This window comes from Atractosteus spatula, chromosome 14 (genome assembly GCF_055471065.1).
Source record: "Atractosteus spatula isolate fAtrSpa1 chromosome 14, fAtrSpa1.hap1, whole genome shotgun sequence".
In the NCBI taxonomy this organism is placed as follows: domain Eukaryota; kingdom Metazoa; phylum Chordata; class Actinopteri; order Semionotiformes; family Lepisosteidae; genus Atractosteus; species Atractosteus spatula.
Window position 1 is genome coordinate 14,311,559 of NC_142719.1, and position 26,214 is coordinate 14,337,772.

Genomic DNA, 26,214 nt, shown 5'->3' on the forward strand with positions numbered 1-26,214 from the left:
AGCCCCACACCTGTCCACTCACACACACCTGCACACAGTCCCATACCTATCCACTCACACACATACCTGCACACAGTCCCACACCTGTCCACTCACTCACACACCTGCACACAATCCCATACCTGTCCACTCACACGCACACCTGCACACAGTCCCATACCTGTCCACTCACACCTGTGCACAGTCCCACACCTGTCCACTCACACACACACCTGCACACAGCCCCACACCTGTCCACTCACACACACCTGCACACAGTCCCATACCTATCCACTCACACACATACCTGCACACAGTCCCACACCTGTCCACTCACTCACACACCTGCACACAATCCCATACCTGTCCACTCACACGCACACCTGCACACAGTCCCATACCTGTCCACTCACACCTGTGCACAGTCCCACACCTGTCCACTCACACACACACCTGCACACAGTCCCATACCTGTCCACTTACACACACACCTGCACACAGTCCCATACCTGTCCACTCACACCTGTCCACTCACACTGATGGTCACTTTCATAGGTTTCTAGGGGACACCAGAACTAGAGCAGAGCAGGAGGAGCAGTGGATTTTTGCAGGCACAGCCATGTCAGGGTTAACACAGGAGTGGGAAAATAATCACACACTGTGGTCTCCATCCCTCGGCATCTCTCCTTTAATATCTGATCCAGAAAATAGATTCATTTTCTAGTCTGTAGTCAGAGAGCTCATAACTCAGCATGCTCCCCCTGTCCTCCTCTCCCTCCCTCCTTCACCAAAGGCAGCTGCTCACCAGCGGGTGAAGATGGAAAGCGAGATACGACCACATTCCTGGGATTAATGTTTTACCGCCAGGAAAGAGCAGCAGAGAGGAAGAACAAAGGGAGGAGGAGGAGGACAGGAGAGGGGCCAGAAAATAAGAGAAGAGTGAGGAAACAAAAGAGGAAAGGGAAAAAAAGAGAGAAATGCCTGTGTGTGCACAGGTGCACCCACCTACACACGCTGCAAACCCTGGGTGCAGTTCAGGTGCGCTCCAGACACACACAGCGCCGGGGGGGGAGGGAGCGTGAGACTGGGCTCTCCTGAAGGGCACGGCCCGCCCAAGCACTCTTTAATAAAAACCCCGCTCCTCGCTATTGGCTTTAGGGGAGCAGTGGCTGCAGAGCGCCAAGAGCAGGAAACGGAGGAGAGAGCGGTCCTCGATCCCCAGATCACAGCTCCTTAAATTAAGCTCTGGCTAAACAGCGGTTTATTGAAGCGCTGCGCGGCTGACAGGGAGGTCACAGGCTCTGGAGAGCAGCACAACATCACAACTGCACTGCTGTTGCCGCGACACAAGAACAGTCGTCACACGTCATCACATCGACCTCTGATTGACACGCCTGCATGGCAGCAGACTTGCGCGACCCCCCCCCCCCCCGAGCATTGTGGGATTGCTCATGGCATGGCAGTAGAAATCCAGTCGAACAGATCCAGGGTCTTCCTGAGAGGAGCGTGCCTCAGCGGTGCGTCAATCCCCCGACACGTGTTCTAAAAATCCAAACGTCTTTATTCCCGATCAAAAATGAGAACTCCAGCAGGGCTCAAGAAAGGACAGAAAACAGAGCGAAACAGACCCACCCCCGCACCCCGCCCTGCTCTGGGCACAGTATCCATGAGGAAGAGGGAAGATGGGCTTGAGCCTTCTCAGATTGGGAACGGCGCCTTCGCTGGGCGGCATGGCCAGGAAATACGGAGGAGTGGGGGAATCAGATCTTCAGCACCGGGGGTCAGGGGAGGTGACCTCTGCTGGCCTAGGAGGGCTGAGGGACAGCCTCTGCTGAGGAGGAAGAGAGAGACGGCAGTTATTGATTAGATTCGGTTCATTTTGATCCGTTTGAACTGCCTTCGGCTGAGCAACAGAACAGGAAATATGGATGTACAGACAGACGGTTAACAGGCGGGTGTGGATTACGGAAATGTGGATATTAATTGGCTATGGACGTTTCACAGTGCTGGAAAATAGAGACGTCTAATTCTGCTTCACATAGTCAAAATCAGTAGCTATGGAGCTGCTCTTCCTGTATGTTGAGCTGGGAAACCACCAGAGATAATAAACTGTCACACTCCCATGATTCATAGCGACTGCAGTGCTGTCTCTTATAGACAAGGTTATCCCTGCCCAGTCAGATTGACACACAGACAGGCTGACCAGAGAGACACACAGACAGGCTGACCAGAGATGGACCAGAGATGGACACACAGACAGGGTGATCAGAGATGGACACACAGACAGGGTGATCAGAGACGGACACACAGACGGGCTGACCAGAGACGGACACACAGACGGGCTGACCAGAGACGGACACACAGACAGGGTGATCAGAGACGGACACACAGACGGTCTGATCAGAGACAGACACACAGACGGTCTGATCAGAGACAGACACACAGACGGGCTGATCAGAGACAGACACACAGACGGGCTGACCAGAGAGACACACAGACGGGCTGACCAGAGAGACAGACAGACGGGCTGACCAGAGACGGACACACAGACGGGCTGACCAGAGATGGACACACAGACAGACAGATTAGACAGACAGGCAGTAATGGGAGTCTCACCCAGCCCGCTGAGCTTCACCGTCTCTGCGCAGGCCAGGAAGCGGGACACGTGGGGTGAGCAACTGGCGGCCGAGTCCTGGTTCTCCCGCAGGCACCGCTCGAAGGCGGAGAACGGAGAGGCGCACTCCGAGCGGATCTGCTGGATCACCGGGCTACAGAGCAGACAGAGAGGATGGAAACACTGGCCTGGATGACAAACTGCCAACCTGACAGCCCTCTGCTGATCCTGCCTGAGCCTGAGTCAGAGTAAAACAGACTTTACTACACTGGACTGACTGTACTGTGAGCTGGATTAGTTACTAACTGAGATTATCATCAGACTCCACTGACTCTGACAGAGCAGTCTGAGACTCTCCAGGCTGGACTGGACTGACTGTACTGTGACTGATAACTCATTAGTTATTGATCAGTGATTGACAAGCACCCTCCCCTCCTCCAGACACCGAGCCTACACTCACTGGGAGGACGTACACTGCGCCACTTTCATCTTCAGCGCGTGGCACTCCTGTTGCCATGACGATGGGTTGGAGGCCACACACATGCCGTACTCCTCCATCTCTCTGCGGCAGTACCGCGCTGTTATCTCCATGGCAGCCTGCCTGCGAGTGAAACATGAACAGCACAGTGTGTACAGTACAGGCGTGCTATACTGCTATAAACCAGTGTACACATCAGCATACCACAGCTTCTATAGCGTGTTCTAGGTTATTACAGTATACTACAGTTTTCCATAGCATGTTATTTATAGTATATTTATTACACGATGATGCCATTACTGATGTGTTGTTTTGTATTTAAATCTGTGCTAAACCTATAACATTATGTTTTAGTGTGCGACTCTACCTGAACATCGCTGTGCGGGTGAGAAACACTGTTCCTGAAATTAGCAGCCCCCTGATAGATAGCATAGCATTCTGGTACACAACACTGTAATTGCAATTTAATAATAATTGCTTACACTTATATATACACTTATATAGCTTTTCTGGACTCTCAGAGCACTTTACAAGTAATGGGGATCCCCTCCACCACCAGTGTGCAGCACCACCTGGATGATGTGACGGCAGCCATAGTGTGCCAGTACACTCACCACACACCAGCTATCAGTGGGGAGGAGAGCAGAGTGATGAAGCCAGTTCAGAGATGGGGATTATTAGGAGGCCATGATTGATAAGGGCCAATGGAAGATTTGGCCAGAACACCAGGGTAACACCCCTACCTTTTTCAAGAAACGCCCTGGGATTTGTAATGACCACAGGTTTTACGTCTCATCCGAAGGACGGCGCCTTTTTACAGTATGATGTCCCCGTCACTATATTGGGGTATTAGGACCCACATGGACCGCAGGGTGAGCGCCCCCTGCTGGCCCCACTAACACCTCTTCCAGCAGCAGCCTTAGCTTTTCCCAGGAATCTCCCATCCAGGTACTGACCAGGCTCACACCTGCTGAGCTTCAGTGGGCAGCCAGCTGTAAGTTGCAGGGTGATATGGCTGCTGGCTAATACATATTACTCTTATTACTAGCAGCAGTAGTCGTAGTGTTGTGTAATTATACATCACAGCTCCTAAGGTAAGATAAACCACTACACAACATCTATGTATACTTACATCTCTGAGTCGATTTATTGGTGACCGGGTATCTTGTCACATTACACACGTGAAGGTTAAGCTGCCGCTCCGTCTCGATATAAACCCCACCCTTCGCCAGCTCCGATTGGTCGAAAAGCAAAGACTATAACCAGGAAACAAAGGCTCTTGCTCAAATTTTACTGGTTGCTCAGGATGTCAATCTTAGCCTGTAAGGTTACATTTCCTAGGTCAATTCGTCTCTTAAAGGCACCACCGGTTAATTCCTGCATCTTTCCTTTTCCCACAAACAGTTTCTTCGTTTCTTATGGCTTTTGTCCTGTGAAAATCTTTCTTTTTATTCTGCGGTGTTCATGGTTTTGGTTCGCTTGTGTCCAATAAAAACTGTATGGATATAGATAGCTCTGTGTTACCTGTGTAGGTGTCTTTGCTTCGTTTTGAATTATGATTATTTTCTCAGTAAAGTACTACATTATATTAACAGCAGACTACGGCCCAATCCCTCCTTTATCTCTATTTCGGTCCCACTCCCCCTACAACTCTTCCATAAAACGCGACGGCTATAGCAAGCGTCAGACCACTGAGTTGCCGTGGCAACAACCTCCCACCTCCGTTCAGCCTGCGTGGGCACGTCACGTATCAGCGCGTCAACGTGCTGTCGTAAGCGGAAGCGAATGTGTGCTCCGTTGCCGCTGTGCCGCAGCCTGGAGAGAGATTTGTGCACGACACCGGGTGCGACGGGGAGGAGGAGGAGGGGGGGTCGAGATCGGGACTAGAGAGAGACTGTGTGAAAAGAAGGCAAAAACCCCGTAGAGACATGGCCGCGGACGGAGCCGGGCAGCTGGGGAAGCCGGTCGGTGCCTCGGACAACGATGTTGGCGCGACGACAGCAGGCGGTGCGGGGGCTGGAGGGGTGCCTGAGCCAGCGGACGAGCTGGTCCGCTCCGTGTCCCTCTACCGCCGACGGCCTCGGTTCCTGCACGGCACGGTGCTGCCGTTCTTCGGGCTGCTGTACCCGGCGTGGCTTTACCTGTGGCTCGCCGTGTACGGCGCCGCCGACTACCCGGAGGCCGGCCTCATCGCGCTCGCCGCCATCGGGATTGCGCACGTCCTCACCGTGCTGTCAGGGCACTGGTCCGTGCACGCGCACTGCTGGCTCACCTGCGCCACGGTGAGGCTGGGGTCTGTGTGCCTGCACCTTGCTGTGCGACAGCGTGTCCGTGCTCCACCTTCCCGTTTCTCTGCTGTGCCTGTACTGCATCCTTCTCTGCTACACCGTCCGCCGCTTGTGTTCACTCGCAGTGCTGTGTCTGGGCTCGACTGTCTCTGGTGTCTGTGGGCTCTGTACTGCACGTGGGTGTGTGCACTGTATTACAGTACACTGGTTCTTCTCTGCTGCACAAGTCTTTACTGTGTCCAGTGTGGGGTCCCTGCGTGTCAGTACTGTGCTGTGTGTATCGGTGGACCTGTGACAGTGGAGATGTGCATTTGTCAGCTGTCCTGATTCTGAGCTGTGTGTGTGTGTGATAGTGGAGATGTTCTGCAGTGGTCAGCTGTCCTGATTCTGAGCTGTGTGTGTGTGACAGTGGAGTTGTTGTGCAGTGGTCAGCTGTCCTGATTCTGAGCTGTGTGTGTGTGTGACAGTGGAGTTGTTGTGCAGTGGTCAGCTGTCCTGATTCTGAGCTGTGTGTGTGACAGTGGAGTTGTTGTGCAGTTGTCAGCTGTCCTGATTCTGAGCTGTGTGTGTGTGACAGTGGAGATGTTGTGCAGTTGTCAGCTGTCCTGATTCTGAGCTGTGTGTGTGTGACAGTGGAGATATTGTGCAGTTGTCAGCTGTCCTGATTCTGAGCTGTGTGTGTGTGTGACAGTGGAGATATTGTGCAGTGGTCAGCTGTCCTGATTCTGAGCTGTGTGTGTGTGTGACAGTGGAGATGTTGTGCAGTGGTCAGCTGTCCTGATTCTGAGCTGTTTGTGTGTGTGACAGTGGAGATGCTGGGCTGTGGTCAGCTGTCCTGATTCTGAGCTGTGTGTGTGTGTGACAGTGGAGATGTTGTGCAGTGGTCAGCTGTCCTGATTCTGAGCTGTTTGTGTGTGTGACGGCGGAGATGCTGGGCTGTGGTCAGCTGTCCTGATTCTGAGCTGTGTGTGTGTGTGTGACAGTGGAGATGTTGTGCAGTGGTCAGCTGTCCTGATTCTGAGCTGTGTGTGTGTGTGACAGTGGAGTTGTTGTGCAGTGGTCAGCTGTCCTGATTCTGAGCTGTGTGTGTGTGTGACAGTGGAGATGTTGTGCAGTGGTCAGCTGTCCTGATTCTGAGCTGTTTGTGTGTGTGACGGTGGAGATGTTGTGCAGTGGTCAGCTGTCCTGATTCTGAGCTGTTTGTGTGTGTGACGGTGGAGATGCTGGGCTGTGGTCAGCTGTCCTGATTCTGAGCTGTGTGTGTGTGTGACAGTGGAGTTGTTGTGCAGTGGTCAGCTGTCCTGATTCTGAGCTGTGTGTGTGACAGTGGAGTTGTTGTGCAGTGGTCAGCTGTCCTGATTCTGAGCTGTGTGTGTGTGTGTGTGACAGTGGAGTTGTTGTGCAGTGGTCAGCTGTCCTGATTCTGAGCTGTTTGTGTGTTTCTCAGGAGCCAGACCCAACCAAGGCCACCCTAGCGAAGGTTGTCCCCATGCCTAACAATGGCTCACCGGAGCTGGTGCCCCTGCAGAGAGACACGGTGAGAGAACCCAGGAAACGTTACGTGTTTGAGGAGCTTGTTTAGGGTTCATTAGTTAATTGATCGAAGATTTCATCAAGCTGTTTCTTGAAGAATCCCATGGTCTCAGCTTCCTCACCGTGGTTGCATATACCACACTCCCACCACCCTTTGTGTAAAGAAGTGTCTGCTGTACTCTGGTTTGTGTGTTTCTTTGACTCTGAAGAAGGCCAGTCGGTTGACTTTAAGGTCTTTGAGAATCTGAATGCTTGAATCAGGCCCCCTTGTCTGTTCACTGGTGAAGAGATTCAGTGCCTCTGGCTTGTCCCTGCAGGACACTCCTTTTAAAATACAGCGTGTGTCCTTGCATGGCAACAGTGACGATAAAGTCAAGTCAACAGCAGGACTTGTATTGCGGATTGTGCAGAGCAGTGCCTTCTTCCCTGGGAGGAGAAAGGTCAGACTCCCATTGTACAGCCCTGCGATCCACACTGTCAAACACCCCTGTAGATCCACACCAGGTCTCGCCGTGTGCTGGGAGTGAGGTTATGGGGGGAGAAGAGAGGCGGGTGGGGTGCGTGCCTGTGGCCATGCATCTTCGGGACCGATCCGGGATCTACGGGGGCAGGGGCGGGCGTTTAATCTGCTGCTTTGCTTGCGTGGCCCAGGACGAGGACGGCCGGGAGGTGATCTCGTTCGAGTTCCAGAAGATCCGCTACGTGTTCGCGGGCGGGGAGAAGAAGCGCTTCGCGCCCGTGGCGTTCCCCACCAGCCAGCCGCTCGGCTTCTTCCAGAACTGGAAGGGCTACCAGGAGGAGACCGAGCTGCGCGCCGCTGAGAAGAGATTCGGCTCCAACAGGTCGGTGCCGGGCCCGGGCCCGCGGCGTGGGGCTCTTCGGCAAGGCTGGGGGGGGGGGGGCGAAGACGGATCAGACCCCTGTTCTGCACACTCTGATCCTCTCTGGGGTTTTGCACTTGTTGGTCAGACTCCAAGTGCGTGGCAGTCCTAACCCCTGCCGAGTTTACAGAATCACTCAGGCTCCAAGCTGGCAGGAGGCTGATTAAGTCCACGGTTTACAGTATCATTCTGGTTCCCGGTGCACAGTAGTCTGATCCCTTCCAGATTTTACTGTATAGGCCAGGCTCCAAGTGAAAAACAGTCTGATCCACTTCATACTTCACCAACCACAGTGCCCTTTGCTAGAAGCCAGCACCAGGGGCTGGGGAGTTCAGGTTTGCTGCCTTGTTCTGATTATGTTCCTGATTATGAGCAGTCATGTCTATTAAGCTGTTATATGTTTGCAATCCAGAGAATACGGCTTGTTGAGTAACAGCTGGAAATGTCTAATTCCAAAGGGGGGGTGGGACACGGCGGCGCAGTGGTTAGCATGGCTTCCTCACATCGCTGGGGCCACGGGTTCAGTTACCGGGGTGCTGTCTGTGAGGGGCTTATATATTATTCCGTGTTCACGTGGGTTTTCTCCGGGTGCTGCAGTTTCCTCCCAAAGTCCAAAAATTTGCTGGTAGCTTAATTGGCTTCTGGGAACGTTACCCCTGGTGTGAGTGTGCGTGTCTGTGAGTGTCCTGCACTGGACTGGCGTCCCATCCAGGGTGTACCCTGCCTTGTGCCCGTTGCTTGCTGGGACAGGCTCCAGCCACCCCATGACGTTCTACTGGATCAAGTGGTTAGAAAATGGATGGCGTGGGAGTGGACTGCACATTTGGCAAGACTTGCAGCACACAAAGTAGCTAAAATGCAGCATACTTTGTATGGTGTTTCAAACTGGTGTATTCATCCATAGATGAATTCAAACTCTGGAAAGTAAAACCCGGAGCAGACAGTGTGACTGTGTCCTGTTGGCCAACCGTGCTGATCTCTGTGTTGTGCTACTAGGGCAGAGATGGTGGTGCCAGAATTCCTGGAGCTCTTCAAGGAGAGGGCCACTGCACCCTTCTTCGTCTTCCAGGTGAGGATGCACTGCACATGTATCTGTCCTGTCTCCTGTCTTTTAGGATCAGACAGTGTCTTACCTGTGCAGGTGCGCAGGATCAGTGCCCGTGTCTTACCTGTGCAGGTGCGCAGGATCAGTGCCCGTGTCTTACCTGTGCAGGTGCGCAGGATCAGTGCCCGTGTCTTACCTGTGCAGGTGCGCAGGATCAGTGCCCGTGTCTTACCTGTGCAGGTGTGCAGGATCAGTGTCCGTGTCTTACCTGTGCAGGTGTATCTTCTCTTTCTGCCTTATCTGTGCAGGTGTGTATATTCTCTCTCTGTCTTACATGTGCAGGTGTTCTGCGTGGGGCTGTGGTGTCTGGATGAATATTGGTATTACAGCGTCTTCACGTTGTTCATGCTGGTGGCTTTCGAGGCCTCTCTGGTTCAGCAGCAGATGAGGAACATGTCTGAGATCCGCAGGATGGGGAACAAGCCATACATGATCCAGGTAAGCAGACGTGCGCACAGTTCCTGGATCCCAGTTGCATCATTTGTACAGCATGTTTAATGCTCTCTTACCATACATTTATAACAGCCTTGCAGCATTCTTGTAATGCTCATACAACAGGTTTACAGCATGTTTATAGCAGACCTGCAACAAGTTTACAGAATGCCTATGACATTCCTCCAGCAGTTTTACACCACGCTTATAATACTTTTACAGTAGATTTACAGGATGCTTATTATGTTCCTATAACAAGTAATAAACACATTGTGAACACTTATACAGCAGATTTGCATCATGCATATAACACTACAGTAGGCTTGTGGTATGCTTATAATATTGCATCAATAGGTTTACAGCATGATTATAACACTCCTATGAAAAATTTACAGCAGGCTTGTAATACTCCTACAGCAGGTTTAAAGTGTGCTTATAACACAAGTAGGGAGCCGTGTCAACATACATAGACTGCAAAGAAAGAAGTAAGGGTTTATTCAATGCTAAAAAGAAAAGAAAAGAAACGACGTGTTGGCTGTGGAGCCGAACAGATTTAGCTTATAATATTCTTATAACAAGCTTATGGCATGCTTATAACACTCCTATAACAGTTTTACAGCATTTTTATAGCACTCTTAGTGAATGCTTACAACTCTTTTACCAGGGGTTTGTAACTCCCTTGCAGCACACTCATAACACTGCAAAATTCAGTAAAGACTAACTGTAAAAGTAATTTCAGTTAAACGGTCTCTTCAGATTGACACTTAAAATTTTTTACAGGTGTACAGGAACAGGAAATGGAGGCCGGTGTCCAGCGATGAACTTGTCCCCGGGGACGTTGTCTCCATAGGTACAGTTCCGTTGTTTTTCCTCACTTAGAGAATGATGCAAACGGGACCAGAACGACGATGCCTGTGTGCTGATAGAGGGACATAGAGTGTCAGTGTAGTTTGTGCAGTGTGAGCGTATGGGTGCACAGTTAAATCAGAGTGTTAGCATATCAGTGCAGGGTGTGAGAGTGTGCAGTTTGTGTAGAGTGTGAGTGTGTGCTGTTGTGTAGAGTGGTAGCGTATTGGTGAAGGGTGCGAGAGTGTGCAGTTTGTGCAGGGTGTGAGAGTGTGCAGTTTGCGTAGGGTGGTAATGTGTTGGTGCAGGGTGAGAGTGTGCAGTTTGTGCAGGGTGTGAGAGTGTGAAGTTTGTGCAGAGTGGTAGTGTATTGGTGCAGGGTGGTAATGTGTTGGTGCAGGGTGAGAGTGTGCAGTTTGTGCAGAGTGGTAGTGTATTGGTGCAGGGTGCGAGAGTGTGCAGTTTGTGCAGAGTGGTAGTGTATTGGTGCAGGGTGAGAGTGTGCAGTTTGTGCAGAGTGGTAGTGTATTGGTGCAGGGTGTGAGAGTGTGCAGTTTGTGCAGAGTGGTAGTGTATTGGTGCAGGGTGAGAGTGTGCAGTTTGTGCAGGGTGTGAGAGTGTGCAGTTTGTGCAGAGTGGTAGTGTATTGGTGAAGGGTGGTAATGTGTTGGTGCAGGGTGAGAGTGTGCAGTTTGTGCAGAGTGGTAGTGTATTGGTGCAGGGTGCGAGAGTGTGCAGTTTGTGCAGAGTGGTAGTGTATTGGTGCAGGGTGAGAGTGTGCAGTTTGTGCAGAGTGGTAGTGTATTGGTGCAGGGTGTGAGAGTGTGCAGTTTGTGCAGAGTGGTAGTGTATTGGTGCAGGGTGTGAGAGTGTGCAGTTTGTGCAGGGTGTGAGAGTGTGCAGTTTGCGTAGGGTGGTAATGTGTTGGTGCAGGGTGTGAGAGTGCAGTTTGTGCAGGGTGGTAATGTGTTGGTGCAGGGTGCGAGAGTTTGTGCAGCTTGTCCATGTGTCCGTTTGCCAGGCCGCTCACCCCAGGAGAACCTGGTCCCCTGCGACGTGCTTCTCCTCAGAGGGCGCTGTATAGTGGACGAGGCCATGCTGACCGGGGAGTCTGTGCCTCAGATGAAGGTTAGTTGGGCTAACAGAGCTCAATACTGTACCATGGTATTATCATGCCTTATTACACTGTACTGCTCCATATCACTCCTCTGGACTGTGTTGTAGTGTGCTGCTCTGTTCTGTGCTATTCTGCACTACACTATAGCACAGTACTACCTTGCCATAATAATACGGTGTACTCTGCAAACGTTTGAAAGCCAACTCGGGTTCAGAATCAGGTTTTGATTTGAAATGTAAAATTGGGCACAGATGAGGATTTGCTGCTGCAGTTAGTGGGTGCTTCTGAAAAAAGGAGTGTGAATAACTGAATAATGGAAGGATCTTCCTCTCACTAATTACAGTCTGTGCGACACTGAATTGGACTTCAGTGTGCTATAATTTGCTAGACAGTATCACTCTATACATTACTACAGCCTGCTGTATGATTCTGTTCAATGTTATAATTGTTCAATGTTGAATGTACTGTCCTTAACTCCACTGTACTGTGCTGCTCTGCTCTAGACTGTTGCTGTGCTGTAGACCTGTAGACCTGTAGACCTGTAGACGGTGTGCACTGCGAGTTGGGCTCTATTGCATGAACTGGCCCGGTTCAGCCTGGTGTGTTTGTGTTGTAGGAACCAGTTGAGGACCTGGACCCGTCCCGAGTCCTGGACCTGCAGACTGACTCACGACTCCACGTCATTTCGGGCGGAACCAAGGTGGTTCAGCACAGCCCACCCCACCGGGCCTCGGCCGGGCTCAAACGTCAGTACACCCCTCCGCTGCCAGGGGGCGACACTGATTCACATTTTCCGCTCTTTCACTCTTTCACTCTTCCTAGCTTGCAAGGTCATCTTCTCTTTTTCTCTCCCTTCCTCACTAACTTCTTTGCTAGTTCTTCCTTTGGTTAATTAAAACACGTAGCAGGTCCAATAACTCACCCACCCACCTTGGACCAATCACTGGTGCATGGTTCCAGTACCTCAACCCTCTGGTTTTTGTCTCATAAACTAAAATCTGAAGACATGCCCTGTGACAGGACCAGAATAACCGTGATGCATCGTAAACATATTTCAGTACGAGGGGTGAGAGTTCCCAGGGGGCCCTGCATAGCTTCCTTCCCACAGGTCACTCTGGTAGCAGGAACAACAGCAGTGTTTCCCCTTGGACGTTGCAGTAACCTGTGCTGGGTGAACCCAGTGTCCTTGTAGGCTGCCCCCTGACCACGTTGGGCACGAGCCCGCTGCTCTGTGTGCCCCCTGACCGCGTCAGGCACGAGCCCGCTGCTCTGTGTGCCCCCTGACCGCGTCTGACACGAGCCCGCTGCTCTGTGTGCCCCTTGCCGTGACGTCAGGGCCTGTCCTGGTCTAGTCCAGCTGTACCCCTTGCCGTGACGTCAGGGCCTGTCCTGGTCTAGTCCAGCTGTGCCCCTTGCCGTGACGTCAGGGCCTGTCCTGGTCTAGTCCAGCTGTGCCCCTTGCCGTGACGTCGGGGCCTGTCCTGGTCTAGTCCAGCTGTGCCCCTTTCCGTGACGTCGGGGCTTGTCCTGGTCTAGTCCAGCTGTGCCCCTTGCCGTGACGTCGGGGCCTGTCCTGGTCTAGTCCAGCTGTGCCCCTTGCCGTGACGTAGGGGCCTGTCCTGGTCTAGTCCAGCTGTGCCCCTTGCCGTGACGTCAGCGCCTCTCCGGGTCTAGTCCAGCTGTGCCCCTTGCCGTGACGTCAGCGCTTCTCCTGGTCTAGTCCAGCTGTGCCCCTTGCCGTGACGTCAGGGCCTGTCCTGGTCTAGTCCAGCTGTGCCCCTTGCCGTGACGTCGGGGCCTGTCCTGGTCTAGTCCAGCTGTGCCCCTTGCCGTGACGTCGGGGCCTGTCCTGGTCTAGTCCAGCTGTGCCCCTTGCCGTGACGTCGGGGCCTGTCCTGGTCTAGTCCAGCTGTGCCCCTTGCCGTGACGTCGGGGCCTGTCCTGGTCTAGTCCAGCTGTGCCCCTTTCCGTGACGTCAGCGCTTCTCCTGGTCTAGTCCAGCTGTGCCCCTTGCCGTGACGTCGGGGCCTGTCCTGGTCTAGTCCAGCTGTGCCCCTTGCCGTGACGTCGGGGCCTGTCCTGGTCTAGTCCAGCTGTGCCCCTTGCCGTGACGTCGGGGCCTGTCCTGGTCTAGTCCAGCTGTGCCCCTTGCCGTGACGTCAGCGCCTCTCCGGGTCTAGTCCAGCTGTGCCCCTTGCCGTGACGTCGGGGCCTGTCCTGGTCTAGTCCAGCTGTGCCCCTTGCCGTGACGTCGGCGCCTCTCCGGGTCTAGTCCAGCTGTGCCCCTTTCCGTGATGTCAGCGCTTCTCCTGGTCTAGTCCAGCTGTGCCCCTGGCCGTGACGTCGGGGCCTGTCCTGGTCTAGTCCAGCTGTGCCCCTTGCCGTGACGTCGGGGCCTGTCCTGGTCTAGTCCAGCTGTGCCCCTTGCCGTGACGTCCTGGCCTGTCCTGGTCTAGTCCAGCTGTGCCCCTTGCCGTGACGTCGGGGCCTGTCCTGGTCTAGTCCAGCTGTGCCCCTTGCCGTGACGTCGGGGCCTGTCCTGGTCTAGTCCAGCTGTGCCCCTTGCCGTGACGTCAGCGCCTCTCCGGGTCTAGTCCAGCTGTGCCCCTTACTGTGACGTCAGGGCCTGTCCTGGTGTAGTCCAGCTGTGCCAGTGCAGGTGCACCCTCCCGACATGGAGCTTGTGGGAGTCCTGGTGGAGCTGCTCTGGAGCACGGGCGCAAACTCACCTTCACCTTCTCTCCCTCCACAGCTGTGGACAATGGCTGTGTGGCGTACGTGCTGAGGACCGGCTTCTACACCTCTCAGGTGAGGCCGCTGAACTGCAGCTGTGCCCATCTGTGTGCACCTGTCCTCTCTCTCTGTTTGTGTCTGTCCATCTCTCTGTGTGTCCTGCAGTATTGGGGCTCATTGGCGATCTTGGGGCGTGCACTGCACCCACCCCTCTCTCTGCTATCAGGGGAAGTTGCTGCGGACGATCCTGTTTGGGGTGAAGAGAGTGACGGCCAATAACCTGGAGACCTTCATCTTTATCTTGTTCCTGCTCATCTTCGCCATCGCTGCCGCCTCTTATGTCTGGGTGGAAGGTGAGACTCAGACATGCTGCTGACCGACACACTGACCCCGACGGGTGAACACACTCCTCTGACCGACACACTGACCCTGACGGTGGACACTCCTCTGACCGACATACTGACCCCGACGGGTGAACACACTCCTCTGACCGACATACTGACCCTGACGGGTGGACACACTCCTCTGACCGACACACTGACCCTGACGGTGGACACTCCTCTGACCGACATACTGACCCCGACGGGTGAACACACTCCTCTGACCGACATACTGACCCTGACGGGTGGACACACTCCTCTGACCGACACACTGACCCTGACGGTGGACACTCCTCTGACCGACACACTGACCCCGACGGGTGGACACACTCAGCTGACCGACACACTGACCCTGACGGTGGACACACTCCGCTGACCGACACACTGACCCTGACGGTGGACACTCCTCTGACCGACACACTGACCCCGACGGGTGGACACACTCCTCTGACCGACACACTGACCCTGACAGTGGACACTCCACTGACCGACACACTGACCCTGACGGTGGACATTCCACTGACCGACACACTGACCCTGGCAGGTGGACACACTCAGCTGACCGACACACTGACCCTGGCGGTGGACACTCCGCTGACCGACACCCTGACCCCGACGGGTGGACACACTCCGCTGACCGACACACTGACCCTGGCGGGTGGACACACTCAGCTGACCGACACACTGACCCTGACGGTGGACACTCCACTGACCGACACACTGACCCTGACGGTGGACACTCTGCTTCTGTCTGTCTCAGGTACGAAGGACACCAGCAGGAACAGGTACAAGTTGTTTCTAGAGTGCACACTGATCCTCACCTCCGTGGTGCCGCCTGAACTGCCCATCGAGCTATCGCTGGCTGTCAACACCTCCCTCATCGCCCTGGCCAAGCTCTGTGAGTCCGGGTCTCCTGTCGGCCTCTGGCTGTGTCTCACTGTCTCTTTTATTTGCCAGTATGTGCCTCCCTGTGTCTGCTTTACTGTCCCCCTGTCTCCTCCCTCACTGTCTCACTGTCTCTTTCATTGCCTGTATGTGTCTCAGTCTCATTCTCTCTGTGTCTGCTTTACTGTCTCTCTGTCCCCTTGTCCCCCCCCCTTCACTGTCTCTTTTATTGCCTGTATGTGTGTCAGTCTCATTCTCTGTGTCTGCTTTACTGTCTCTCTGTCCCCCTGTCTCCCCCCTCACTGTCTCACTGTCTCTCCCTTTCCCCCTCTCAGATGTCTTCTGTACAGAGCCCTTCCGGATCCCCTTTGCAGGGAAAGTGGAGGTGTGCTGCTTCGACAAGACAGGGACTCTGACCAGCGACAGCCTGCTGGTCCAGGGGGTGGCTGGACTCAGGTACTCTCTCTCTCAGATGCATGCCTCTCCCTCCTGTCTTCCTGCTCTTCTCTGTTACTCACAGTAAGGCTCTCTCTGTGTCTCTGTGTGTGTTCTCTCTCCTGCACACCTTCCCTCTCGCTCTGTCTGGAGCTGACATATTAGACAAGCTGAGCACCGAGTGGAGGACAGGTGTGTTTACTGTATGTGTCTGATAGAGGTGCAGAAGAGCTGGACTGAGTGTGTCTACAGCTACTCTACAGATCTGAGGATGATGATGATGGAGTGTTAATGTGAAGATACAGTGCAGCTGGACTGAGTGTCTCTACAGTTACTCTACAGATCTGAGGATGATGATGATGGAGTGTTAATGTGAAGATACAGAGGAGCTGGACTGAGTGTCTCTACAGTTACTCTACAGGTCTGAGGATGATGATGATGGAGCGTTAATGTGAAGATACAGTGCAGCTGGACTGAGTGTCTCTACAGTTACTCTACAGATCTGAGGATGATGATGATGGAGTGTTAATGTGAAGATACAGAGGAGCTGGACTGAGTGTCTCTACAGTTACTCTACAGGTTTGAGGATGATGATGATGGAGTGTTAATGTGAAGATACAGAGGAGCTGGACTGAGTGTCTCTACAGCTACTCTACAGGTCTGAGGATGATGATGATGGAGTGTTAATGCGAAGATACAGAGGAGCTTGACTGAGTGTCTCTACAGTTACTCCAGAGATCTGAGGATGATGATGATGGAGTGTTAATGCGAAGATACAGAGGAGCTTGACTGAGTGTCTCTACAGTTACTCCAGAGATCTGAGGATGATGATGATGGAGTGTTAATGCGAAGATACAGAGGAGCTGGACTGAGTGTCTCTACAGTTACTCTACAGGTCTGAGGGTGATGATGATGGAGTGTTAATGTGAAGATACAGAGGAGCTGGACTGAGTGTCTCTACAGTTACTCTACAGATCTGAGGATGATGATGATGGAGTGTTAATGTGAAGATACAGAGGAGCTGGACTGAGTGTCTCTACAGTTACTCTACAGATCTGAGGGTGATGATGATGGAGTGTTAATGCGAAGATACAGAGGAGCTGGACTGAGTGTCTCTACAGTTACTCTACAGGTCTGAGGGTGATGATGATGGAGTGTTAATGTGAAGATACAGAGGAGCTGGACTGAGTGTCTCTACAGTTACTCTACAGATCTGAGGATGATGATGATGGAGTGTTAATGTGAAGATACAGAGGAGCTGGACTGAGTGTCTCTACAGTTACTCTACAGGTTTGAGGATGATGATGATGGAGTGTTAATGTGAAGATACAGAGGAGCTGGACTGAGTGTCTCTACAGTTACTCTACAGATCTGAGGATGATGATGATGGAGTGTTAATGTGAAGATACAGAGGAGCTGGACTGAGTGTCTCTACAGTTACTCTACAGGTCTGAGGGTGATGATGATGATGATGGGGTGTTAATGTGAAGATACAGAGGAGCTAGACTCAGTGCCTCTATGGTTACAGTTCTCATATTGATATGATGGGAGTGTTTCCATGCAGCGGTGAAGGACCTGGGCTCATCTCAGATCCAAAGTGTCGGCGCTCTAGTGTGGCCAGAGATAGCCCAGTGCACAGTGGCAGCTCCCTGCCTCGGCCCCTCTGAACCAGCGGTCTCTGAGTCTCTGCGATCTGTCTGTGTGTGAGACAGGGAGGGGAAGGAGCTGACGCCCGTGTCGGAGATCCCCGTGGAAACGCATCGTGTCGTGGCGACCTGCCACTCCCTGGTCACCATGGATGACGGGCAGCTGGTTGGAGACCCTCTGGAAAAGGCCATGCTGACCGCAGCCGACTGGAGCCTGACCAAAGGTACTGCAGCCTAGCTAACACTAGCACTAACGCCAACAGTCATACAGTTTATTATTGCATAGCATCTTCCAGTGCTCTGGGGCAGAGCAGGAGAAGGCCCTGTCTCCCATAGAGTGTAGACGGGCTTGGGGGACAGACAGGAGACCGGAACTAGAGGAAAGAAAGTTGCGAGGTGGGGAGCAGGACGATAGTAAGTCAGACAGATACGGAGATGCCAAGCCATGTAGAGCCTTATAGGTGAGCTTGAGGATTTTGAAGTCGACTCAAAACCTAATAGAAAGTCAGTACAAGGACTCCAGGACAGAAGTAATGTGATCGCTTTAACTTGACCTGGGCAGGATTCTGGATGCTGATTTCTGGACGTACTGCAGTTTGTTCCATGTGGATTTAGATACCCCAGCGGGTAAGGCATTACTGTAGTCAATTCGGGGAAAAAATGAAAGTGTTGACCAGCTTTTCGGCAACAGTTAGCGATGTAATCGGATGATATTTCTGATATTTTGATAATATGCACTAGATGTGGGTCAAACGTTAAGCTTGGATCAATTGAGGACTCAGAGGTATTGATTATTGGTTATTGATATCCATATTGATCTGTGTTGGTTAGGCATGGCCTCCCCAGTGTAAGGACTCCAGGCCTGAGTTTTCATTATGGATTTCTTTATTTATCTGTCTCAGGTATTTCCCTCACAGTAAAAAGCCTCAGGCTCAGGAGATTGACTATTGATTTCTTCATTGATCTGTTCCAGATGAGAAAGTGTTCTCCCGCAGTATAAAGACTCAGGGACTGAAGATCCACCAGCGGTTTCATTTTGCCAGCGCTCTGAAGAGGATGTCTGTTTTGGCCTCGTATGAGCGACAGGGCTCCAGTGAACTCTGCTACGTCTCCACTGTGAAAGGGGCACCAGAGACACTGCGCAGCATGGTACTGTAACTCCTGAGACACTGCGCAGCATGGTACTGTAACTCCTGAGACACTGTGCAGCATGGTACTGTAACTCCTGAGACACTGTGTCATGTACACTGTGGAGCACAGACACTGCACAGCATGGTACTGTAACTCCTGAGACACTGTGTCATGTACACTGTGGAGCACAGACACTGCGCAGCATGGTACTGTAACTCCTGAGACACTGTGTCATGTACACTGTGGAGCACAGACACTGCGCAGCATGATACTGTAACTCCTGAGACACTGTGTCATGTACACTGTGGAGCACAGACACTGCGCAGCATGATACTGTAACTCCTGAGACACTGTGTCATGTACACTGTGGAGCACAGACACTGCGCAGCATGATACTGTAACTCCTGAGACACTGTGTCATGTACACTGTGGAGCACAGACACTGTGCAGCATGGTACTGTAACTCCTGAGACACTGTGTCATGTACGCTGTGGAGCACAGACACTGCACAGCATGGTACTGTAACTCCTGAGACACTGTGTCATGTACACTGTGGAGCACAGACACTGCGCAGCATGGTAAATTGTAATACCTGAAACACTCTTTCTGTGTGTGTTGCAGTTCTCTCAGTGCCCAGACAGCTATGACGAGGTCCACAGGGAAATGTCGAGGGAGGGGGCGCGTGTTCTGGCACTGGGCTACAAGGAGATGGGGCACCTCACCCACCAACAGGTACTACACCCTGCACAAACTCATTCCTTACTCGTGCTTTACTTAGTGTTCATATTCTCTTTAAATTCTGCCCACAGCCAGCTACCTCCATTGTGTTGTCTTTGTGCGTGGGGAGGAGCTGGGCATTGTTATAGCACTGTGTTGTGTTTTGGCAGGTGCGTGAGGTGATGCGAGAGACCTTGGAGTGCTCCCTGCAGTTCGTGGGCTTCATGGTCGTTTCCTGCCCCCTGAAGAGCGATTCCAAGGCTGTGATCCGAGAGATTCAGAACGCCTCTCATCACGTCAGTACGCACGCGCTCGCTCCCGCGAGTCTGCGCTCTCTCTGGACCCGGCCCCACTCTCACGTTCGCCCCCCCCTCTCTCGCAGGTGGTGATGATCACAGGTGATAACCCCCTGACAGCGTGCCATGTGGCGAGAGAGCTGCACTTCATCCAGAGGGAGCACACCCTTATCTTGCAGCAGACGCGGTGCTCTGGTAAAGTCACTCTGCCCGGCCCTTCCTGTGTGTTTCCCCACCCCTCTCGTATCCTCGCCCCTTCCTGTGTGTTTCCCCGCCCCTCTTGTATCCCCGCCCCTTCCTGTGTGTTTCCCCGCCCCTCTCGTATCTCCGCCCCTTCCTGTGTGTTTCCCCGCCCCTCTCGTATCTCCGCCTCTTCCTGTGTGTTTCTCCGCCCCTTCCTGTGTGTTTCCCTGCCCCTCTCGCATCTCTCCACCCCTTCCTGTGTGTTTCCCTGCCCCTCTCGCATCTCTCCACCCCCTCATGTGTGTTTCCCCGCCCCTCTCGCATCTCTCTGCCCCCTCATGTGTGTTTCTCCACCTCTTCCCGCGTTCCTCCGCCTCACTGTGTGTTTCCCCGCCCCTCTTGCATCTCCGCCCCTTCCTGTGTGTTTCCCCGCCCCTCTTGCATCTCCGCCCCTTCCTGTGTGTTTCCCGCCCCTCTCGCATCTCACTCGCCTGTCTCTATATTTGTATGCTGTTGTCTCTGATTTGTAAGTCTCTGGTATTTTGCCACAGTCTGGAGCTACAATACATGCATGAGCATCATCAGTTTTCTCACAGCCTCTCACAGCAAAGAAAATAAATCTGTCTTCTAGTAACCTTTAACTCACACTGGTCAGTCTTCAGCACCTGATCCCCAGATCTGTGAGGATTAACTGTTAGACTAAAGCACAGTGTCAGAGAGCCTAGAGTCCCAGTTGGCTATGTTGTGATTGTGCTGTGTTTGACTGTGCGGCATTTGACTGTGTGGAATTTGACTGCAATGTTTGATTGTGCGGTGTTTGACTATGCGGCATTTGACAGTGTGGAATTTGACTGAGCTGTACTCTCTCTTGATGTGCATGTCGCAGGTGTGCAGTGGCAGTGGGTGTCCATAGATGGCAGTGTGTCCCTGCCCCTCTCCCCCACCTCCATGCGCACCCTGGTCACTCAGTACGACCTCTGTGTGACGGGGGAGGGGCTGTCCAGGCTGACCCTCGAACCCCAGCTGCTGAACATCCTGCTGCCCCACATCCGTGTCTTTGCCAGAGTCAGCCCCAAACAGAAGGTTTGTACTGCTGATATAATTTGTATCCCGATCACAGTCATCGCTATCGCCATCATGTCTCCCAGCAAGCGACAGGCTGGAATTGGTCTCCTGTGGTCTTGGCTCCTGACGAAACAGCGACCCCTGCAGGTTCACGGGCTCCTTGCAGGCTCACGGTAGCATGACCTGGCGATGGGGCGGAACCTATCTGTGCTTCCTCTGGCTGTCTTGGGGGTACAGGGACCGCTGCCATGAGCGGAGGCATAGAGACTCTGCAGGTTGGGTTGATGTGAAATAATAAAGACTTCCGGGTTATTTAAAAATTCTAAAACTGAACAAGAGGCTGCAAGTGAGAGGTGGCCAAGCCCCCCTCAGCAGAGCGCACTTGCAGTGGCAGCTCTGTCAGCAGCTCTGTAGGGACAGTCCTGCAGAACAGGCGTAATGCTTCTCTGTAGCTGTTTCTGCTGCAACACTGAGTCTGATTTCTCCCCTTACTGATCCAGTCTCTCCCGTTTCTCCTTCACATCCCTCCCCTCGCTCTCCCCCTGTGCTTCCCCTTCTGTCCTCTCTCCCCTCTCCCAGGAGTGCGTGATCACCAGTCTGAAGGGGCTGGGCTTCATCACGCTCATGTGTGGCGATGGGACCAATGACGTGGGAGCGCTGAAACACGCCCACATCGGTGAGAGCACCTGCCGCCCTTCCTCTGCCTCACTAACGCTCGTCTGAGCACGACCCATCGTTTGCTGCTGCTATTCAAAAGATGATCATTATGGAACTGGTAGCTGGTCAATAGCTCATTGATGAAGTCCCTATCTAAGCGCTGCTTTCCAGTATCTAATACTTCATTGATCATTTCAAGGCGCCTCGTTGTTACTCCATGATGAATCGGTAGCTAATCGCCACAAGTCGCCATTGTTAGACTTGTTGTCAATACCTGATCAATCGATAATCGATCAGTGTCCCTCTCCCTCCCGCTCGCGCTCCAGGTGTGGCTCTCCTGGCGAACGCTCCGGAGAGGATGCCGGAGCGCCGGAAGAGAGGCCGGGAGGACAGGGAGCCCCGCCCCAGCGGCGAGCTGCGCGCCCCCCCCCTCTCGGGCGGCGGGGGGGCCAAGCTGAGCTCACGGGGGGCGCGGCAGAGGGTGCTGGCGCAGAGGGAGGAGCAGCTGGCCGCCCAGAAGGTGAGCGCTGTCCGCGGGGTGCCCCGGTGCTGGCGCGGGTGTCCCCCAGTCCACGAGCCGCAGGACTCCCCCGAGAGCTGCTGTGCCACCGGACGCACACCAGCAGGCCGGCGGGGAGGCTGGTACAGCGCTCCCTGCTGCACGTGTGTGGTGTTGGCGCCCTCTGGCTGTGCACTGTACTGCTGTGTTTGGCGTATCGCTGTGAGTCATTGCGAGCTGGTGTGTTTCCAGGAGCGGATCAGCCAGGTGCTCAGGGAGCTGGAGGAGGACCAGGTCCAGGTGGTCAAACTGGGAGACGCCTCTATCGCCGCCCCCTTCACCTCCAAACTGTCCTCCATACAGTGCAGTGAGTATAGCTGTCCTCTGTGCAGCGAGTATAGCTGTGCTCTATACAGTGAGCATAGCTGTTCTCTGTACAGTGAGTACATCTGCCCCCTGTACAGTGATTATAGCTGTGCTCTATACAGTGAGTACATCTGCCCCCTGTACAGTGAGTATAGCTGTGCTCTATACAGTGAATATAACTGTCCCCTATACAGTGAGTATAGCTGTGCTCTATGCAGTGAATATAACTGTCCCCTATACAGGGAGTATAGCTGTGCTCTATACAGTGAAGTGTGCTCTGCAGTTTGGCTGTCCTCTGTGCAGTGCAGTGAGTGTCGCTGTCCTGTGTGCAGTGCAGTGAGTGTCAGTACAGTGCAGTGAGTGTCACAGTGCAGTGAGTGTTGCTGTCCTCTGTGCAGTGCAGTGAGTGTCACTGTCCTGTGTTCAGTGGGTGCAGCTGTCCTGTGTGCAGTACAGTGAGTGTCGCTGTCCTGTGTGCAGTGCAGTGAGTGTCGCTGTCCTGTGTTCAGTGGGTGCAGCTGTCCTCTGTGCAGTGCAGTGAGTGTCGCTGTCCTCTGTGCAGTGAGTGTCGCTGTCGTCTGTGCAGTGCAGCAACCAGAGAGAGAGCACTGCACACTGATAACAGCACTTCAGCAACATCAGTGTCACTAACAGGCTTTGTAAGCATTTTGAGTGCACAGTGATGCGGCTGTCAACCCGTCCTCCACTCCCTCTCTCCCAGTCTGCCATGTGATCAAGCAGGGGCGCTGCACGCTGGTCACCACTCTGCAGATGTTCAAGATCCTGGCCCTGAACGCGCTGGTGCTGGCCTACAGCCAGAGCGTGCTGTACCTGGAGGGAGTCAAGTTCAGCGACTTCCAGGCCACCCTGCAGGGCCTGTTGCTGGCCGGCTGCTTCCTCTTCATCTCTCGCTCCAAGGTGAGGAAGGAGAGGGGGAAGGAGGGAGAGAGGAGGAGAGAGGGAGGGATGGGAGACGGAGAGAGGAGTGGAAGGGGCAGAGACACAGAGCAGAGCGCAAGGCGGTGCTGAAGGAGGAGGATGGGGGGGAGCTTTGTCTTTGAAGGTCAGAGTCCTAGACCCCTTGTTGCTCAGCTCAGTGACCCCCTGTGCTTGTCCTGCCCAGCCACTGAAGAGCCTGTCGAAAGAGCGCCCCCTGCCCAACATCTTCAACCTGTACACTGTGCTGACAGTGCTGCTGCAGTTCCTGGTGCACTTCTGCAGCCTGGTGTACCTGTACAGAGGAGCGCAGGCCCGCAGCCCTCCCAGGTAATAATAATAATTATAATAATAATAATAATAATAATAATAATAATAACAATTGCTTACACTTATAAAGCGCTTTTCTGGACACTCCATTCAAAGCGCTTTACAGGTAATGGGAACTCCCCTCCACCACCACCAAGGTGCAGCCCCACCTGGATGATGCGACGGCAGCCATAGTGCACCAGAACGCTCACCACACATCAGCTCTCAGTGGGGAGGAGAGCAGAGTTATGTAGCCAATTCATAGATGGGGGTTATTAGGAGGCCATGATTGGTAAAGGCTGATGGGAATTTTGGCCAGGACGCCAGGGTTACACCCCTACTCTTTTCATCAGGTAAACACCTGATTAGCACACAGCACACACTGCCTACACACACAACACTCCATAAACTACCCACACCATACAGCACTCTGCACACTGTCCACACAAAACACACCCACACCACACACACCATTCCAAACACTGTCCACACACAGCACACCCACACCATACACCACTACACACACACGACATCATGCACTGTCCACACACACAACACTCCATACACTACCCACACGCGAAGTCCACACACAGCACTCCGCACACTGTCCACACACAACACAGAGCTCTGTGCAATGAGCTGTTAGCTCTGTGCAGTGCACACACTATCCACGCACAGCGCTCTGCCCAAACACAGAGTCCACACACACTGCCTACGCACACTGCCACACTGCCCACCCACAGCACAGCCAGCTGACGACTCGGTGTGAACACGGTCTCACTCTCTCCCCGGCCAGGCAGGAGCAGTTTGTGGATCTGTACAAGGAGTTCGAGCCCAGCCTGGTCAACAGCACAGTCTACATCATGTCCATGGCCATGCAGATGGCCACCTTCGCCATTAACTACAAGGTACTTCACAGAGTGCACACTGTACTGTCCAGCCTGCACAGATTCACCTCTCTCACACCCTGTCTGTCTGCACACTGTACTGTCCAGCCTGCACAGATCCACCTCTCTCACACCCTGTCTGTCTGCACACTGTACTGTCCAGCCTGCACAGATCCACCTCTCTCACACCCTGTCTGTCTGCACACTGTACTGTCCAGCCTGCACAGATCCACCTCTCACACCCTGTCTGTCTGCCAGCACACTGTACTGTCCAGCCTGCACAGATTCACCTCTCTCACACCCTGTCTGCCAGCACACTGTACTGTCCAGCCTGCACAGATTCACCTCTCTCACACCCTGTCTGTCTGCACACTGTACTGTCCAGCCTGCACAGATTCACCTCTCTCACACCCTGTCTGTCTGCACACTGTACTGTCCAGCCTGCACAGATCCACCTCTCTCACACCCTGTCTGTCTGCCAGCACACTGTACTGTCTAGCCTGCTTGAATTCTCCTCTCCCTTGCTCTTACAGGGTCATCCCTTCATGGAGTCTCTGTCAGAGAACAGGCCGCTGCTGTGGAGTCTGGTACTGTCTGGCCTGGCCATCGCAGGACTGCTGTCCGGCTCCTCTCCCGAGTTCAATGAGCAGTTTGCGCTGGTGGACATTCCCACTGAGGTAGGAGAGGATGAGCGGGAGTCAGGAGAGGGTGAAGGCGAGAGGCAGGCGGCTTGATCGCATTAACCTGCTTCTCCCTCTCTTTCCCTCTTGCCCAGTTCAAGCTGGTGATAGCCCAGGTCCTAGTACTGGATTTTGTCGCCGCCCTGCTGGTGGACAGAATACTGCAGTTCCTGCTGGGCAAGGGGGCATTGAGGGTGCCTTGCTGAGCAGTGCCTGGCAGCCATGCAGTGGGCCTGCAGGGACCTGGCCCGGAGCAGAGGGGGGCAGCACGAGGAGGTGGTGGCGTCCAACATCAAGCAGCAGTCTTGAGACGGACCTGTTAACTGACCGCCTGCCCTCTGCCGCGCCTGTCCCCGTTTCCCTTCTGTGACACAAACCCTCTCCCTCAGTCTCCCCCATCTCTCCCTCTCTCGTCTCCTCTCCCATCTCTCCCTCTCCTCTTGTCTCCTCTCCCATCTCTCCCTCTCCTCTCCCGTCTCCTCTCCCATCTCTCCCTCTCCTCTCGTCTCCTCTCCCTCTCCCGTCTCCTCTCCCATCTCTCCCTCTCCCCTCGTCTCCTCTCCCTCTCCCGTCTCCTCTCCCATCTCTCCCTCTCCTCTCGTCTCCTCTCCCTCAGCCCTCCTCTCTCGCCCCCGACCATGAGCCAAGACCGCAGGAGAGTATTGCGTGTGGTGAACCCGAGGGCTCCAGCGCACGTCCTCAAGTGTTTCACCCAGAACCGAAGACTTTTTTTAACACTTGTTTTTGTAAAGACAGAACTGTGACCACAGAGAATATAAAGGAGAAAAAGAACTGGGCTGGCGTCCGCGCGTCTGCTTCCTCCGTTCATCTGGCCTTCCCTAGGCCCTCGGGAACGGCTCTGGGATTCTGGGGCGGGGGGCGGGGGGCGTTACACGACTGTAGCTGCTGGAATAGTTCTATTTAAGAAAACTGAACAAAAGCCCCGAAGGAACAGCTGGTTGAGCTGTGGAACCAAAGGGGGTGGCAGCTGCTGGGTTTTTTTGAAGCCCTGGCCTCCGTGGCCCCCCGTGCTTCTCTGGCCCCTGCGCCAGGAGTGGTATGATGACCAGTTGTATTTCTACCCAAGGGGTTGCCGATACCCACTGTGCGTATAGGAGGGGGACTGGCACCGAGCG

At 53.7% G+C, this 26,214-nt stretch overlaps 2 protein-coding genes across 3 annotated transcripts; one reads left to right on the forward strand and one right to left on the reverse strand.

Annotated features, from left to right (window-relative positions):
• Positions 1–649: 649 nt before the first annotated feature.
• Positions 650–4,315, reverse strand: chchd5 (coiled-coil-helix-coiled-coil-helix domain containing 5). 2 transcript variants are annotated; one of them, XM_088931720.1, is made up of 4 exons: positions 4,204–4,315; positions 3,054–3,194; positions 2,596–2,747; positions 650–1,807 (listed from the first exon to the last, which is right to left on the reverse strand). In XM_088931720.1, coding segments are annotated over exons 1-4 (318 nt in total). In that variant the 5' UTR covers positions 4,206–4,315; the 3' UTR covers positions 650–1,784. The 2 variants fall into 2 exon arrangements, with proteins under 2 accessions (XP_088787846.1, XP_088787845.1); XM_088931719.1 differs by having other exon boundaries at positions 650–1,810.
• Positions 4,316–4,838: 523 nt separating this feature from the next.
• atp13a1 (ATPase 13A1) lies at positions 4,839–25,874 on the forward strand. Its single transcript, XM_088931722.1, has 26 exons — positions 4,839–5,353; positions 6,807–6,896; positions 7,544–7,734; positions 8,770–8,842; positions 9,161–9,316; positions 10,091–10,160; positions 11,178–11,284; positions 11,890–12,019; positions 14,026–14,081; positions 14,233–14,359; positions 15,147–15,284; positions 15,607–15,727; positions 17,419–17,576; positions 18,326–18,501; positions 19,105–19,215; positions 19,371–19,496; positions 19,583–19,691; positions 20,566–20,762; positions 21,324–21,420; positions 21,728–21,921; positions 22,153–22,267; positions 22,988–23,184; positions 23,390–23,532; positions 24,308–24,419; positions 24,932–25,075; positions 25,174–25,874. The coding sequence occupies exons 1-26, from the start codon at positions 5,000–5,002 to the stop codon at positions 25,282–25,284; spliced, it is 3,603 nt and encodes a 1,200-aa protein (XP_088787848.1). The 5' UTR covers positions 4,839–4,999; the 3' UTR covers positions 25,285–25,874.
• The last annotated feature ends 340 nt before the right edge of the window (positions 25,875–26,214 follow it).